The sequence below is a fragment of the Dendrobates tinctorius genome, unplaced genomic scaffold (genome assembly GCF_039654945.1).
Source record: "Dendrobates tinctorius isolate UK_male_01 unplaced genomic scaffold, ASM3965494v1 ptg000126l, whole genome shotgun sequence".
NCBI classification, from domain to species: Eukaryota; Metazoa; Chordata; class Amphibia; order Anura; family Dendrobatidae; genus Dendrobates; species Dendrobates tinctorius.
The window spans coordinates 24,911,275-24,928,016 of record NW_027361794.1 but is presented as its reverse complement, the minus strand read 5'-3'; the positions used below and the strand labels follow the sequence as shown (position 1 = coordinate 24,928,016).

General features: G+C 50.0%; 2 protein-coding genes across 2 annotated transcripts in view; one reads left to right on the top strand and one right to left on the bottom strand.

The window, feature by feature from the left end:
* Positions 1–884, bottom strand: part of LOC141047188 (uncharacterized) — a 40,754-nt gene extending 39,870 nt beyond the window's left edge. The window contains exon 1 of the mRNA XM_073542144.1: positions 648–884. Coding sequence (XP_073398245.1) covers positions 648–884 — 237 coding nt within the window. The remainder of the gene's footprint in view (positions 1–647) is intronic.
* Positions 885–2,321: 1,437 nt separating this feature from the next.
* LOC141047187 (uncharacterized) overlaps positions 2,322–16,742 on the top strand; it is a 34,709-nt gene continuing 20,288 nt past the window's right edge. Inside the window, exon 1 of the mRNA XM_073542143.1 lies at positions 2,322–2,372. Within this exon, the coding sequence (XP_073398244.1) occupies positions 2,322–2,372 (51 nt within the window). The remainder of the gene's footprint in view (positions 2,373–16,742) is intronic.

The following is a 16,742-nucleotide window of genomic DNA, read 5'->3' as shown; positions in this document are numbered from 1 at the left end:
TTTGGATAGCCCCTGATGTACCTAAACAGTGGAAACCTCCCACAAGTGACCCCATTTTGGAAACTAGACTCCCCAAGGAACTTATCTAGATATGTGGTGAGCACTTTGAACCCCCAAGGGCTTCACAGATGTTTATAAAGTACAGCCGTACAATTAAAAAATCATTTTTCTCGTTCGCCTTATTGGGGGACACAGAGACTATGGGTGTATGCTGCTGCCACTAGGAGGCTGACACTATGCAAAAAAAGGTTAGCTCCTCCTACGCAGTGTACACCCCACCGACCGGCAGGAATTTCCTCAGTTTAGCTTAGTGTCAGTAGGAGGTGGACACGGGTCCTTCATTGGACCCATATCTACCTTGATGTGCGTCGTTTCAGGTCTTAGGCGGGATACAGTGTGAACGGTCACAACTGTACTCCCACAAGAGACTATTAGTACGGCGTGTACTATCACCCCGTATCCTCATAGTTCTCCGGGCGGACCACGGGCTCAGCACAGGACGTGCCAGCGACGACGGATGGTCCTTGCCCCCTGCCTCCCACCCACTCGCCCACAAGAGCCTGTCGGTTGGACAAGGCGCGAAGACGGAATGGACAGACAGCGTGGGATATGGAAGGTACCTTTATTGGACCGGAAGAAGACACCACCGCTCCCAGAGTCTCCACAAGGACGCCAAAGTAGCGCCGCAGGTTATCAGCGGCCGGCGCTTCCCAGTCGCGGTGGGTGGCGTCTGGGAGCAGGGCTAGTGCGGCATTCTTCTTAGGGGCGGGCGCGGCTGCGCCGCAGTTCTTCCGCGCCGCCCAGTGCTGACAGGCGGCCGCCGTGTCTATTTTAGCCTCCGGCTTCAATTTGGGCCTTCGCGCCCGTCGCGGCCACGCCCCCATCCGCTCTCCTAGGCCGTTGCCTTCCTAAGCCCTCCCACCGCCTCTTCAGGCTTGTGGCTGGGAAGGGGGGGCGGGTTTTCCCTCTGGTGGAGGCGACTAGCTCCGCCCTTCTTCTTGCACAGAAACCGCGCTTTTACTTCCTCATGTCGGGCTGTCGCCATCTTTGCAGCCTGACAGCCGGAGACCAAAGCAGAGACCAGCGCTTCCTGTCGGTCCCTGGCCAGTTGCAGGAGCCTAATTCATCTCTTTCGGGGTCACCAGACCGTGAGTACTTCTGCATCTGCAGACTGACACCCTACTCTGCCTTTCTGTCCCCCAACCTTCCGGCAGTTCCGCAGGTTTTCATCTTCTCTTCCTTCACCATGTCTACTTCTAAGCCTGATCGTGGCCGTCCGCCAGTCCCCACGGGCACCCTAGTCCAGTTCTTCGCATGCTCCTCTTGCAATCGCAAACTTCCCTCAGGTCAGCCTACTCCCATCTGCCTGGACTGCAGCAATCCCGTTCAGCATGACCCCGTCCAGGAACCACCTATTGCGCCACGGGAAAGCGAACCACCCATTCCTGGCTGGGCCTCGTCTCTTTCACAATCTGTGGCCGACCTAACCAGGGTGTCTCAGTCCCTAGTGGCCGTTCTTGACAAGTTGCCCCTGGACACTTTTGCAGTGTCCAGCAGGTCACAAGACGCTCCATCTGAGCCAGCTAGCAGAAGCCGCAAAAGGCCCAGGCAGGATCTCCGGCCGGAATCCTCTCCTGGCCCATCATCTGCACCTAGTCCTTCCCAGCAGTCGCCCTCCCGTGCCTCCTCACCCGAGTCAGGTGAAGCGTTCTCGGATATGTCTTCTGAAGGGATTGTAGAGCTGGAATCTGGCTAGGACGCGGACATGAAAGTTACAGTACAGAACCTCATTGCGGCAATTAACCACACCTTCAAAATCTCTGACTCCCCTGCGAAATCTTCAGATCAGGAGGTTTCGTTCAGACTGGAGGAAACACCCTCCAGGGTATTTCCTTTTCATTCCGAGTTTGGAAAGATTTTTGCAAGAGAAAGGGAAGATCCAACCAGACGCTTTCAAAGAGGAAAGCGTCTCGGCGTACTGTACCCGTTTGCTAAAGAGCTCACGGATAACTGGTCTGCCTCTCCCTCGGTGGACCCGCCCGTGTCCAGACTGTCTAATAGCACGGTTCTCCTGCTTTCAGGTGTGACGTCTTTAAAGGATTCTAATGATAGAATTATAGAATCCCTGGCGAAGTCTGCCTTCGAAGCGGCTTCGACGCCGGTATGCCCAATCTTTGCTTCATCTTGGGCAGCAAAGGCCATAGCTACTTGGGCAGAGGATCTTCGTCAGGGCATCCTAGAGAAAGCACAACCAGATCGATTGGCCGATCCCGCCAATCAGATTTCCCATGCGGGGGATTATCTGCTTTCTGCTTCTTTGGATGCCGCATCCTGCACAGTTCAGGCTTCAAGCAACGTCGTGGCAATCCGACGTACAATTTGGCTCAAAGCTTGGCAGGCGGACTTGTCATCTAAAAAGTCTCTTACTAATCTGCCTTTTCAGGGAGTACGCCTCTTTGGATCCCAATTGGACCAGATTATTAAGGACGCCACCGGAGGCACGAGTTCCCTCCTCCCTCAGTCCAAGCCTCGCAGACCTCCACTAAGGCGTCAGTTTCGACCCTTTCGGGCTTTCCGCTGTTTCAATACGACGGAGACATCCTCCAACCAACAAAGGCTGTGTAACAACCTTGCTGGCGTCACTGCATGGCCTCCCATCCCCCGCACACCAACTTACTTTCTGCTTCAAGCCATGCTGTGAAATCTGTCTGTTGCCAGCCCTGAGCTCCATGTGCTATGCCTCTTCTTCTTCTGCTTGCTCTCCATGTTTCCTGACTGTGTGTATAGGGGGCGGCGCCTGAACTCTCTGGTTCTTATGCAGTCTGGGTGCACCTGGGTAATCTGTCCCTGACCAATCACCTGGAGCCCTTGACTATTTAGTTTCACCACTCCCACTGAAACATTGCCTGTGCAATGTCTAAACTCAGTTAGGTCCTTGCTCCTGAACTAGCCAGGCCCTGTTCTGTGTATCTCCTTCTCTGTAGGAATACTCTGTCTCGCTTTGTCCCTTGTCCGCCTGCCAGGAGGCACAATATCCTGGCCCTTGAGTCTTGTTCCCTGTACCTTGTCCGTGCTCTGTCTCAGAATATCCTGGTCCTTGTGTCTTTGCCCCTGTGTCTCTGTCTGAACTCAGTCTTACCTCTGTCTGTCAGTCTCCTTGTTTGTGGTTCCTTCTCTGCCGTGTCTTTCCTTGTGTCCTCCCTGTGTGTGCATCTGCACCCTCGCAGCTTTATCTGTGTTCCGCACTTCTGCGGCTCTGCCTGCTCCGCACTCCTGCGGCTCTGCCTGTTCCGCACTCCTGCGGCTCTGCCTGTTCCGCACGTCTGCGGCTCTGCCTGTTCCGCATGCCTGCGGCTCTGCCTGTTCCACACTCCTGCGGCTCTGCCTGTTCCGCACTCCTGCGGCTCTGCCTTCTCCGCACTCCTGCGGCTCTGCCTGCTCCGCACTCCTGCGGCTCTGCCTGCTCCGCACTCCTGCGGCTCTGCCTGCTCCGCACTCCTGCGGCTCTGCCTACCTACATCTCCTGTGTGAACAGGTCCAAACCTGTTCTCTCATATACCACTCCTTCCTGCCTATATCCATACCTGCATCTCCTGTGTTAACAGGTCCAAACCTGTTCTCTCATATACCACACCTTCCTGCCTATATCCATACCTGCATCTCCTGTGTGAACAGGTCCAAACCTGTTCTCTCATATACCACACCTTCCTGCCTATATCCATACCTGCATCTCCTGTGTGAACAGGTCCAAACCTGTTCTCTCATATACCACTCCTTCCTGCCTATATCCATACCTGCATCTCCTGTGTGAACAGGTCCAAACCTGTTCTCTCATATACCACACCTTCCTGCCTATATCCATACCTGCATCTCCTGTGTGAACAGGTCCAAACCTGTTCTCTCATATACCACACCTTCCTGCCTATATCCATACCTGCATCTCCTGTGTGAACAGGTCCAAACCTGTTCTCTCATATACCACTCCTGCTTGCCCTGTGTCTCCAAGCCGTGTCCGCTTGCCCAGTGTCTCCAAGCCGTGTCCAGTGTCTCCAAGCCGTGTCTGCTTGCCCAGTGTCTCCAAGCCGTGTCCGCTTGCCCAGTGTCTCCAAGCCGTGTCCAGTGTCTCCAAGCCGTGCCCGCTTGCCCAGTGTCTCCAAGCCGTGTCTCCAAGCCGTGCCTGCCTGCCAGTGTACCAAGCCGTGCCTGCTTGCCCAGTGTCTCAGCCTGCTTGTCACTCGCACCTGTCCAGGTGTCCTGTTCCCGAGTGGGATCAGCAGCCACAGCCAGACACCACCCTGGAGTGGCACCCAGCAGCTACCTGCCGCACAAGCCTGACCTCACCATCAGAGGCTCCAGTGAAGACCAAGGTAGATGTCGCAGTCACGCCCCTTCCAGGGTAGTCTGGTCTGTGGCACAGTGGGGCCACAACCCCCGGCTCGCGCCATTCAGCCAAGGCGCGAGCGTGACAGGCCGCAGGCACGCCAAGATAGGAAGAAAGTTTCATTCAGACCCACTCCCTCCTGGCGATCCCACTCTTCACAGGGCAGACCATCCAGATCCAGATCTGGATGGTCCACTTCAGCATGACTATCCTCTGACTCCCGAGGGTCCCTTCCAATTGGGAGGTCGACTCTTGTTCTTCAAGGACGTCTGGCTGGCCTCAGTAGAGGACACCTCGGTCAGGGAGGTCGTATCGTCAGGATACAAGATAGAGTTCGTCTCTCTTCCACGGGATCGTGTTTTCAAATCCCGTCCTCCAAAAGATCCAGCCTTGATCCCGGGGTTCTTTACGGCCATCGCCTCTCTCCTCAGTTCCGGGGTGATTGTGCCCGTTCCCGAATCGGAGCGGTTCACAGGGTTTTATTCAAACCTATTCGTGGTGCCGAAAAAAGACGGGACGGTTCGACCCATCTTGGATCTCAAGCGGCTTAACAAGAGAGTCCGTCTTCGCCGCTTCTGGATGGAGTCGGTTCGTTCGGTAATCGTTTCCATGGAGGAGCAGGAATTCACGTGTTCAATAGACATCCAAGATGCCTATCTACATGTTCCCATATTCTCCGGACATCAGAAGTTCCTGCGTTTTGCGGTTCACCAGGAACATTACCAGTTCGTTGCGCTGCCCTTCGGTCTCGCCACCGCTCCCAGAGTCTTCACGAAGATCATGGCTGCGTTGATGGCCTTGTTGAGGATCAGAGGTCTCGTTCTTTTTCCATACCTCGACGATATTCTGATCAAAGCTCCCTCTTTTCACCAGGCGCGCCTAAGTTTGAAGATCGTCCTAGACACTCTTTCCAATTTCGGGTGGATCGTCAACAGGAAAAAGTCCTGTCTGGTTCCTTCTCAACGCCTTGTGTTTCTGGGCCTACTGTTCGACACTCGTCGGTCAAGGGTCTTTCTCCCACGAGAGAAGATTCTCTCCCTGCAGCAGGATCATAGAATCATAGAATCATAGAATCGTAGAGTTGGAAGGGACCTCCTGGGCCATCTGGTCCAACCCCCTGCTCAAAGCAGGATTCGCTAAATCATCCCAGTCAGATGTCTGTCCAGCCTCTGTTTGAAGACTTCCAATGAAGGAGAACTCACTACTTCTCGTGTCAGCCTGTTCCACTCATTGATCACTCTAACTGTCAAAAAGTTTTTTCTAATATCTAATCTGTGTCTCCTCCCATTCAGTTTCATCCCATTGCTTCTAGTCTTTCCTTGTGCAAATGAGAATAAAGTTGATCCTTCTACAATGTGACAGCCCTTTAGATATTTGTAGATGGCTATTAAGTCTCCTCTCAGTCTTCTCTTTTGCAAACTAAACATTCCCAAATCCTGCAACCTTTCCTCATAAGACAGGGTTTGCAGACTGGTCACCATTCTGGTCGCTCTTTTCTGAACTTGCTCCAGTTTGTTGATGTCTTTTTTAAAATGTGGTGCCCAAAACTGGACACAATATTCCAGATGAGGTCTGACCAAAGAGGAGTAGAGGGAAATAATGACTTCACGTGATCTAGACTGTATGCTTCAGTTAATACATCCTAGAATTGCATTTGCTTTTTTTGCTGCTGCATCACACTGTTGACTCATATTCAGTCTGTGATCTATTAGTATACCCAAGTCTTTTTCACATGTGCTGTCACTTAGCCCTATTCCTCCCATTCTATATATGCGTTTTTCATTTTTATTGCCCAGATGTAGTACTTTGCATTTCTCCCTGTTAAAAACCATTCTGTTAGTTGCTGCCCACTTCTCCAGTTTATTTAAATCTTTTTGAATCCTCTCTCTCTCTTCTCTAGTATTAGCTATCCCTCCTAGCTTTGTGTTATCAGCAAATTTAATCAGTTTACCCTCAATTCCTTCATCTAAATCATTGATAAAGATGTTGAACAATACAGGGCCCAGGACAGAGCCCTGTGGTACCCCACTTGAGACATTCTTCCAACTGGATGTGCAGCCATTTACGACCACTCTTTGGGTCCGATCACTAAGCCAGTTATGAATCCACCTAACAGTTGCCTTGTCCATTCCATACTTAGTCATTTTTTCAATAAGGATTGTATGAGAGACTTTGTCAAATGCTTTGCTGAAGTCAAGATATACTATATCTACAGCATTTCCTTGATCCACCCAATCAGTGATTCCATCATAGAAGGAAATTAAATTAGTCTGACATGACTTATTAGCTACAAACCCATGCTGACTCTGTATAATCACTTCATTCTTATCCAGGTATTGACATACATGTTGTTTAATAATTTGTTCAAAGATCTTTCCTGGTATAGAAGTCAGACTCACCGGCCTATAGTTGCCTGGGTCCACCTTCTTCCCCTTTTTGAAGATAGGAACAACATTTGCTCTTCTCCAGTCTTCTGGCACTTCTCCTGTTCTCCAAGAATTTTCAAAGATTATGGAGAGGGGTTCAAAAATTTCTTCTGCTATCTCCTTCAGTACTCTGGGGTGTAATTCATCTGGACATGGAGACTTGAATTCATTTAGGTTAGCTAAGTGTTTCCTCACTATCTTTCTGTTTATAGATATCCTGGATTCTTCTATTCCCTTAATAGGACAGTGAATAACAGTTGATGTTACATTTCCTTTCTGAGAGAAAACAGATGCAAAATAGGAATTTAAAAGTTCAGCCTTCTCAACATCCTGTCTTACCATTTCATCATTTTCATCCTGTAAAAATCCTATAGCATCTTTGACTTTTCTTTTACTTTTGACATATCCCCAAAATCCTTTATTATTGCTTTTGACATCTCTTGCAAGCCTCAATTCATTTTCAGCTTTAGATAATCTGATTTGTGCCCTGCAGGTTCTGCAGACAGCATTATATTCTTCTTTAGATATGCCTCCCTCTTTCCATTTTATAAACATTTTTTTCTTCCTTTTTAGCATGTGCTTAAGTTCTGTGTTCATCCATCCTGGTTTCCTTAAATGCTTCCTATTCTTCCCTCTTTTCGGAATTGTTAACAACTGTGCTTTGAGAATTTCATTTTTCAAGATTTCCCATTCTTCCTGGACATTTTTGTCTTTAGGGATATCCAGCCATTGGATCCCTCCAATTCTCTTTCTGAATCCCTTAAAATCTGCCTTTCTGAAATCTAACCTTGACGTCTGAGTCTTCACAGGTCTTCCGCCTCTAGTTATACAAAATTCTAAAATAGCATGGTCGCTACCTCCTAGGGTCCCAACCACTTTTACCTCCTCAACCATTTCCTCCCTGTTTATAAGGATTAGATCCAAGGTAGCAGTTCCCCTTGTTTTCTCCCTTACCTTTTGGAAGATAAAGTTGTCAGCAAGAGAGGATAAGAATTTCCTTGACCTGTTAGTTTTGCCTGCGTGAGATTCCCAACAAATGTCTGGATAGTTGAAATCTCCCATGACAACTATGTCATATTTTTTGGAGAACTTGGCCATTTGATGCATAAAGAGTTCATCCATATCTTCGGCTTGCACAGGCGGCCTGTAGTAAATGCCTACAATGGTGTCCTTTCCATTGTTCTGTCCTTGTATTCTTACCCAAACAGTTTCCACAGAACTCCCAGTCTCTGAAGCTTCAATCTCTGTGCAGATATACGCGTTTCTAACATACAATGTGACACCCCCTCCTCGTTTATCAAGTCTGTTTCTTGCAAATAAGTTGTATCCTTCTAGTCTTGTATTCCAATCATGTGTATTGTCCCACCAAGTTTCAGTGATTCCAATGACATCATATTTCTTTTCCTGTGTTAGTAGTTCCAATTCTCCTTGTTTGTTGCCCATGCTTTGTGCATTAGTATAGAAACATTTTAGTTTGTGATTGGTTTCTCTTTCTCCAATATTTTTATTAATTAGATTCTTTCGTCTTTGTTCTTCCTTTCCACTTCTAATAGCAGAGTTCTCAATAGCATTTGTCAGGTGTATGGCTTTTTCTGGTCTTTTGCTTCCCTTCCCATGTTGTTCTAGTTTAAAGCTCTCCTTACAAGTGTAGCAAGGTGACTTCCAAATACCTGCTTTCCAGTCTTCGTAAGGTGCACCCCATCTCTAGCAAGTAGTCCATCGTATAAGTAGTTCACTCCGTGATCCAGAAATCCAAATCGTTGCTGATGGCACCATCGACGTAGCCAGTTGTTCACCTGCAGAATCTTATTCCACCTCCTTGTTCCATGGCCATCCACTGGGAGGATGGAAGAGAAGACCACCTGCGCTCCCAGTTCTTTCACTTTCTTGCCTAAGTCTTCAAAGTCTCTGCAGATGGTTTCCAGGTCGTTTCTTGCGGTGTCATTTGTCCCCACATGTAGTAGCAGGAATGGGTAGTCATCTGTAGGTCTGAAGAGTCCTGATATCCTGTCAGACACATCTTTAATTTTTGCACCTGGAAGACAGCACATTTCTCTTGAAGTTATATCCGGTCTGCAGATAGCGGCCTCTGTTCCTCTCAACAGGGAATCCCCCATGACCACCACTCTCCGTTTCTTCTTCACAACATTTTTCTTTCTCTATCCAGGAGGACTCTGAAGGCGTACAAGGTTGCTGTTTGTTGGCAAAGTCTTATCCTGATGTATTTCTTCATCGTTTTCCTGCGTGAGAGCCTGGTACTGGTTTCTGAGCAGTATGGGTGCTGACTGCCTCCTGATCCTCCTGCTTCTTTGGGTCACATGTCTCCATTCCTCTGTTTCTTCAGGTGCACTTCGAATTTCTTCTCTTTCTGTAACATGAAGAGAGAATTCTGCTCTGTCCAAGAACTCTTCACCTTCCTTAATGATCTTCAACGTAGCTAACCTCTCTTCGAGATTTTGCAACTTTTCCTCCAACAGGGTCACAAGCTTGCATTTGTGGCATGTGAAGTTTGGCTTTTCCACTGGTAAATCTGTAAACATGTAGCAAGAAATGCAGCTCACCAAATGACTCCTGGCCTCTTCCATCTTGAGATTTCTTAAAAACGATGAAAGATGAGCCAAAATTCGTGCTCGGTTTTTCCGATTTCCTCTTTTCAGCTGCAACGGCCAAAACCCAGTGATCGTTGAGCTCGCGGAGACTCTTCACTTATCCCAGAAGGCACTGGGAATATGCAAATGATCTCCTCAAGACTCTTCCCCTGGTTTTCCGATTTCCTCTTTTCAGCTGCAATGGCCAAAACCCAGTAATCGTTGAGCTCGCGGAGACTCTTCACTTATCCCAGAAGGCACTGGGAATATGCAAATGATCTCCTCAAGACTCTTCCCCTGGTTTTCCGATTTCCTCTTTTCAGCTGCAATGGAAAAACCCAGTGATCGCTGAGCTCGCAGAGACTCTTCACTTATCCCAGAAGGCACTGGGAATATGCAAATGATCTCCTCAAGACTCTTCCCCTGGTTTTCCGATTTCCTCTTTTCAGCTGCAACGGCCAAAACCCAGTGATCGTTGAGCTCGTGGAGACTCTTCACTTATCCCAGAAGGCACTGGGAATATGCAAATGATCTCCTCAAGACTCTTCCCCTGGTTTTTTTTTTGATGTACGATCGCTGCAGACCACACGATATCCGTCCCTCCGAACAACCATGAGGGTCCTGGGAAAGATGGTGGCGGCGATAGAGGCAGTTCCCTTTGCCCAATTTCACGCCAGACCTCTCCAACACGCCATTCTGTCGTGGAGGAACAGGTCTGCTCTGTCCCTGGATCGCCCTGTTCGTCTTTCATGCCGGATCAAGCGGTCTCTCAACTGGTGGTTGACGTCACCTCTCATCCTCTTGGGGCGGTCTTTTCTTCCCATTCACTGGCAGATTGTAACAACGGATGCCAGCCTCCTCGGATGGGGGGCAGTGTTCCGCAATCACACTGTTCAGGGTCGTTGGTCGACTCGGGAATCAGCCCTGCCGATCAACGTCCTAGAGATACGAGCAATTTATCTGGCTCTCGTCCACTGGGAGAGGCTCCTCAGGGGCCTGCCTATCCGCATTCAGACTGACAATGCCACAGCGGTGGCATATGTCAACCGCCAAGGAGGAACACGGAGTGCCTCAGCCCTGGCAGAAGTGTCCAAGATCCTTCAGTGGGCAGAGATTTCGGTACCGACAATCTCCGCGGTACACATTCCCGGCGTGGACAACTGGGCCGCCGATTTTGTCAGCCGCGAGGGTCTCGTGGCAGGAGAGTGGTCCCTACATCCGGAGGTGTTTCTTCAGCTTTGCCGTCGTTGGGGGACCCCGGATGTAGATCTGCTAGCCTCTCACCTCAACAGGAAAGTCCCACAGTTTGTATCCAGGGCTCGAGATCCTCTCGCAGTGGGCGCCGACGCTCTGGCCATTCCTTGGTCGCAGTTCGAGCTCCCCTACCTGTTCCCTCCCCTGCCCCTTCTTCCTGTCACGTCTGCCATGTCTGTTTGTCTCAAGAACTCCTGGAGCAATGTGCATGCGCATGCTTTGTCTGCTGTCCTGCATGTCCCTTAGAGCAGTGTGCACACTCACCTCATGTCTGAGCTACAGGATGCCTGCGTTTCTGCTCTGCCTTCTGTGATCTTCTCGTCATGTCTGGAGTCCTTGATCATGTGACATTTCTTAAGATCCTGCACTGTCTGGTTCTGCAATCATCTCGTCATGTCTAGAATCCCGGATCATGTGTTCTTCCTAGGATCCTGCACTGGTTGGTTCGGTGATCATCTCGTCATGTCTGAAACCCTGATCATGTGACGTTTCCTAAGATCCTGCACTGTCTGGTTCTGCTATCATCTCGTCATGTCTAGAATCTCGGAAGTGCTCCCCTGGTCCTGACCTGAGGAGGAGGTGCTATGCCCTATATCAGGCCGCCTCTTCCTATGCTCAGGGCCTGATTATTGTGTTGCTTCCCTGCAAGGCTCTGGGTCTGTGGGGTTGCTCCCTCTATTCTGTGCCCTTGCACTTTGCTCTGTAGTGCGTCTCTGCACACGCTCCGTGCTCGTATTCCGCCTCTTGTCTTGTGCCATGTCTTGTGTTGTCTCTCGTGCCATGTTTGTCTTTGCCTTGCTTTGCCTTGTAGTCCTTCTGCTGTTCTTTGTCTTAGTCTGTTTTGCTATGTCTCGCCTTAGCTTTGCTTTGACTTGTAGTCCTTCCTGTGTTCTCTGCCTCGCCTGTTTTGCCATGTCTTGCTTTCGCTATGCTTTGACTTGTAGTCCTCCCTGTGTTCTCTGCCTTGCTATTCCTTGCTTTGTGTTCCTCCCTATGGTCTCAGTCTTTGCTTGCTCTGCCTCGCTCTCTCCTATGGTGCTCTGTAGTGCTCCCTGGCACACGCACCATTTCTCCTCTCCTTAGTGCTCGTTTCTTTGTCTAGTCCCAAGGTCTTCCCTTGGCCCGGCTCTGGGCTTCTGCCTACGCTCCGCTGCTAGACTCTGTCCTCTCTCTGACCTGGCTCTGTTTCTGCCTGTATTCCTTGCCTTGTTCCCTGCCTTGTCCTTGCATTGAACCCCGGCGTGGGTTCCCCTTGGCCGTCTCCTGTGCCGTGGTAAGTGCCACGTGTTTGTGTACAGCCGTGTGTACTGGCCAGTGTGGCGTGCCCCCTGCGTGGCTACTAGCACGCAGCCCTTCCTTGTGCCCTGGCGTGGCTCCTAGCACGCACCCTGCCTTGAACCCTGGCGTGGCTCCTAGCACGCACCCTGCCTTGAACCCTGGCGTGGCTCCTAGCACGCACCCTGCCCTGAACCTGGCGTGGCTCCTAGCACGAAGGTTCCTTTGCCCCCTCCTGTGCCTTAGTCGTGCCTCGTGCTGGCGTTACAGCCATGTGCATTGGCCAGTGAGGTGTGCGTCCCTGCGTAGCTCCTAGCACGCAGCCCTGCTCTGAACCCTGGCGTGTCTCTACACGCACCCTGTCTTGTGCCTTGGCGTGTCTCTACACGCACTCTGTCTTGTACCTTGGCGTGTCTCTACACGCACTCTGTCTTGTACCTTGGCGTGTCTCTACACGCACTCTGTCTTGTACCTTGTACCTTGGCGTGTCTCTACACGCACTCTGTCTTGTACCTTGTACCTTGGCGTGTCTCTACACGCACTCTGTTTGTACCTTGTGCCTTGGCGTGTCTCTACACGCACTCTGTCTTATCCTATGCTTTGGCGTGGCTCTACACACGCACCCTGTCTCGTTTGTGAACCTTGGCGTGTCCCCTACACACGCACCTCGCTTTGAACCCTGACGTGTCCCCTACACACGCACCTAGCCTTGAACCCTGGCGTGTCCCCTACACACGCACCTAGCCTTGGACCTTGGCGTGTTCCCTAAACACGCACCCTGCTTGGATATCTGTCGTGCCTCCTTGCCTGAACCCTGGTTTGCCTGCCGGATGCCCGGAACCTGCCGACCGTTGCCAGAGGTCCGGAACCAGATGACTGCGGCCTGATGTCCGGAGCTGACGTCCGCAGCCTGATCCCTGGACCCTGTCGGTTTGCCAGCAGTCCGGAGTCCGATGCCATCATGCCATTACCTGTGCCTAGGCGTGCCATCTGGCACGTACCATGTTATGGACCTTGGCGTGCCCACGCGCGCACCTTGCACGTTTTGCTTGTTTTCTCTGTATGTGATCTTGTGTTATTCTAATGAAGATACCTTGCACCTACGTCTAGTCTCGTCTTGCTTCCTGCTCATCCTTGTCGTCAGACACTCGTCTAGTGTCCCCTGAGCCGGCCGTCTGGTCCCAGCAGTCGTGGTGGCTCACCCCCTTGGTCTTGCCCCTGACACTCCCTGTATAGGGGGTGGATTCTCACAAGGTCAGCTCGCCCTCGGTGGGTGGGTGCCACGACCCAGAGGGTCCACTCAAAAAATGGGCTCAGCAGGAGCTGAGTCCGTCACACTTCCCAAGCTGTTGAAGAAGATCAAAGCAGAAGGAATTCCAGTCATTCTCATCGCCCCGAAATGGCCCAGAAGGTCTTGGTTCGCGGACATTGTCAACCTTCTTGCGGATGCCCCCTGGAAGCTTCCAGACAGGGCAGATCTGCTGTCTCAAGGCCTGATTTGCCACCCCAATTCTCGGCTGCTCAATTTAACGGCGTGGCTGTTGAGACCGAGGTTTTGAAACGAGCAGGATTCTCCGGTCGAGTAATTCATACCATGATCCGAGCCAGGAAGCCATCGTCTTCCAAGATTTACTACCGTACTTGGGAGGCCTATTTCACTTGGTGTGAGGCCAATAACATCGCGCCCTTGTGCTTTTCGCTCCCTTCCGTTCTGGCGTTTCTTCAGGCAGGGCTGGATGCGGGGCTTGCTCTCAGTTCCTTGAAGGGTCAAGTTTCGGCGCTGTCCATTTTGTTTCAGAAGACGTTGGCCTCCCGCCCTCAGGTCAAAACCTTTCTTCAGGGCGTGGCTCACACGGCTCCTCCGTACCAAGCGCCCGTGGATCCATGGGATCTTAATTTGGTTCTTGAGGTTCTGCAAGGTTCTCCTTTTGAACCTCTCAGGGATGTTTCCCTTTCTCTCCTTTCTTGGAAGGTAGCTTTCCTGGTGGCCATCACTTCCATCCGGCGCGTGTCGGAATTAGCGGCTCTTTCTTGCCGCTCTCCTTTCTTGGTACTTCAGCAGGACAAGGTAGTTCTACGGCCTCCGCCCTCTTTTCTTCCGAAGGTAGTATCCTCCTTTCACCTCAATGAGGATATTGTTCTGCGGTCCTTCTGTCCAAGTCCTACTCACCCTCGGGAGCGGTCCCTGAACAAGCTGGATCTGGTCAGGGCGATGAGAATCTATCTGTCTAGGACGACTTCCTTGCGGAAGACAGACTCTCTTTTCATCATTCCAGATGGGGCGCAGAAAGGTCACCCGGCCTCCAAGGCTACTATTGCTCGCTGGATCAGATCGGCAATTTTGGAGGCCTACCGGGTTAAGCATCGAGTGGCCCCTCCGGGGATCAGAGCGCACTCTACCCGGGCAGTGGGTGCTTCCTGGGCGGTACGACACAGAGCCTCCACGCTGCAGCTTTGCAAAGCTGCAACCTGGTCATCGGTTCACACGTTTGTGAAATTCTACAAGGTCCACACCTACGCTTCGGCGGATGCCAGCCTAGGTAGGAGGATTCTGCAGGCAGCGGTGGTGAGTCCACTGGCCTGATGGAAGTTTGTTTCCCACCCCAGGGACTGCTTTGGGACGTCCCATGGTCTCTGTGTCCCCCAATGAGGCGAATGAGAAAACAGGATTTTTGGGTTGCTTACCGTAAAATCTGTTTCTCGGAGCCTTTATTGGGGGACACAGCACCCTCCCATGTTCTACAACTCCTGTTCTTACTTTGGTTGATTGGTTACATTTGAGTTGTTTGTTCTGTTCTCAATCTGTTCTGTTACTTCTCCTACTGCTTTCTCACTAACTGAGGAAATTCCCTGCCGGTCGGTGGGGTGTACACTGCGGAGGAGGAGCTAACCTTTTTTGCATAGTGTCAGCCTCCTAGTGGCAGCAGCATACACCCATGGTCTCTGTGTCCCCCAATGAAGGCTCCGAGAAACAGATTTTACGGTAAGCAACCCAAAAATCCTGTTTTTTTTCGACAAAAATGATCTTTTTACCCCCAATTGTTATTTTCCCAAGAGCAACAGGACCCCAATAGTTATTGTGCAATTCGTCTTGAGTACGATACGTGGGGGTAAACCACTATTTGGGCGCATGGCAGAGCTCAGAAAGGAAGCAGCGCCATTTGACCTTTTTGGCTGGAATTGAGATCGGACGCCATGTCGCGTTTGGAAAGCCCCTGATGTGCCAAAACAGTGGAATCCCCACAATTCTAACTCTAACCCTAGCCCTAATGGGAAAATGGAAATATTTTTATTTTTTATTTTATTATTTTTCCCTAAGTAAGGGGTTGATATCGGGGGGTTTGATTTACTATTTATGGCAGGTTTTTATGTTTGGCGACTGTCGCATGCTAAAAGATGCTTTTTATTGTAAAAATAGTTTTTGCATCACCACATATTGAGAGCTATAATTTTTCCATACTTTGACCCACCGAGTCATGTGAGATCTTATTTTTTGCGGGACGAGTTGACGTTTTTATTGGTACCATTTTCGGGCTTGTGACATTTTTTGATCGCTTTTTATTCCGATTTGTGGGACGCAGAATGAACAAAAACCAGCGTTTCATGAATTTCTTTTGGGGGGTGCGTTTACACTGTTCTGCGTGCGGAAAATTGATAAAGCAGTTTTATTCTTCGTGTCAGTACGGTTACAGCGATTCCTCATTTATGTCTTTTTTTATGTTTTGGCGCTTTTATGCACTGAAAACAATTTTATATAAAAAATAATTATTCTGTGAGCTATAACTTTTTTATTTTTTCGCTGATGACGCTGTATGGCAGCTCGTTTTTTGCGGGACAAGATGACGTTTTCAGCGGTACCATGGTTATTTATATCCGTCTTTTTGATCGCGCGTTATTTCACTTTTTGTTCGGCAGTATGATGATAAAGCATTATTTTTTGCTTCGTTTTTTATTTTTTAAGAGGTTCAATAAAGGGGTTAATTAGTGGGACAGTTTTATAGGGCGGATCGTTACGGATGCAGCGATACCAAATATGTGTACTTTTATTTATTTATTTTTTTAAAAATGAATTTATTAGGGAATATATATATATTTTAAATTTATTTAGCGATTTTTTTTTTTTTTTTTTTTATAAATTATTTTTACACTTTTTTTTTAAACTTTATTACATTGTCCCAGGGGGACATAACTGTCATGTGACAGATCGCTGATCTGTCACATCACAGATCGCTGTGAGAGATCAGCGATCTGTCACAGGCAGTGCTGCAGGCTTCCTCATGCTGGCGCTTTGCAGCCATGAGGAAGCTGCCTCCCTGTAGGCCCCCGAAGGTCCCCGCCACCATTTTGGATTCGGGGACCTGCAGGGAAGGAGACCCCCGCAGCAGTGCTGCACATCGCGCTGCTGTGGGGGTCTCAGGGAAGCACGGAGGGAGCCTCCTTGCCGATGCTTCCCTAAACCCCCGGTACACTGCGATCGTGTTTGATCGCAGTGTGCCAGGAGTTAACGTGTCGGGGGCGGTCCATGACCGCCCCTGACACATAGTGTCGGGTGTCAGCTGTGATAATCAGCTGACACCCGGCCACGATCAGCTGCATTCCCCCCGTGAGCGCAGCTGATCGTGCTAGACGTACTATCCCGTCCTTGGGACTTAGGTCCCAGGTCACATGGACGGAATAGTACGTCTAATGTAGGAAAGGTGTTAATATCGGCTTTTTCTGGCTTTTTCTGGAGTTTTTCTTGTAATATAGGAAAGCCTAAGGCCAGAAATAAACCCCATAAATCACTGTACATGGAGACTTTGGGATCAGATCATTTCT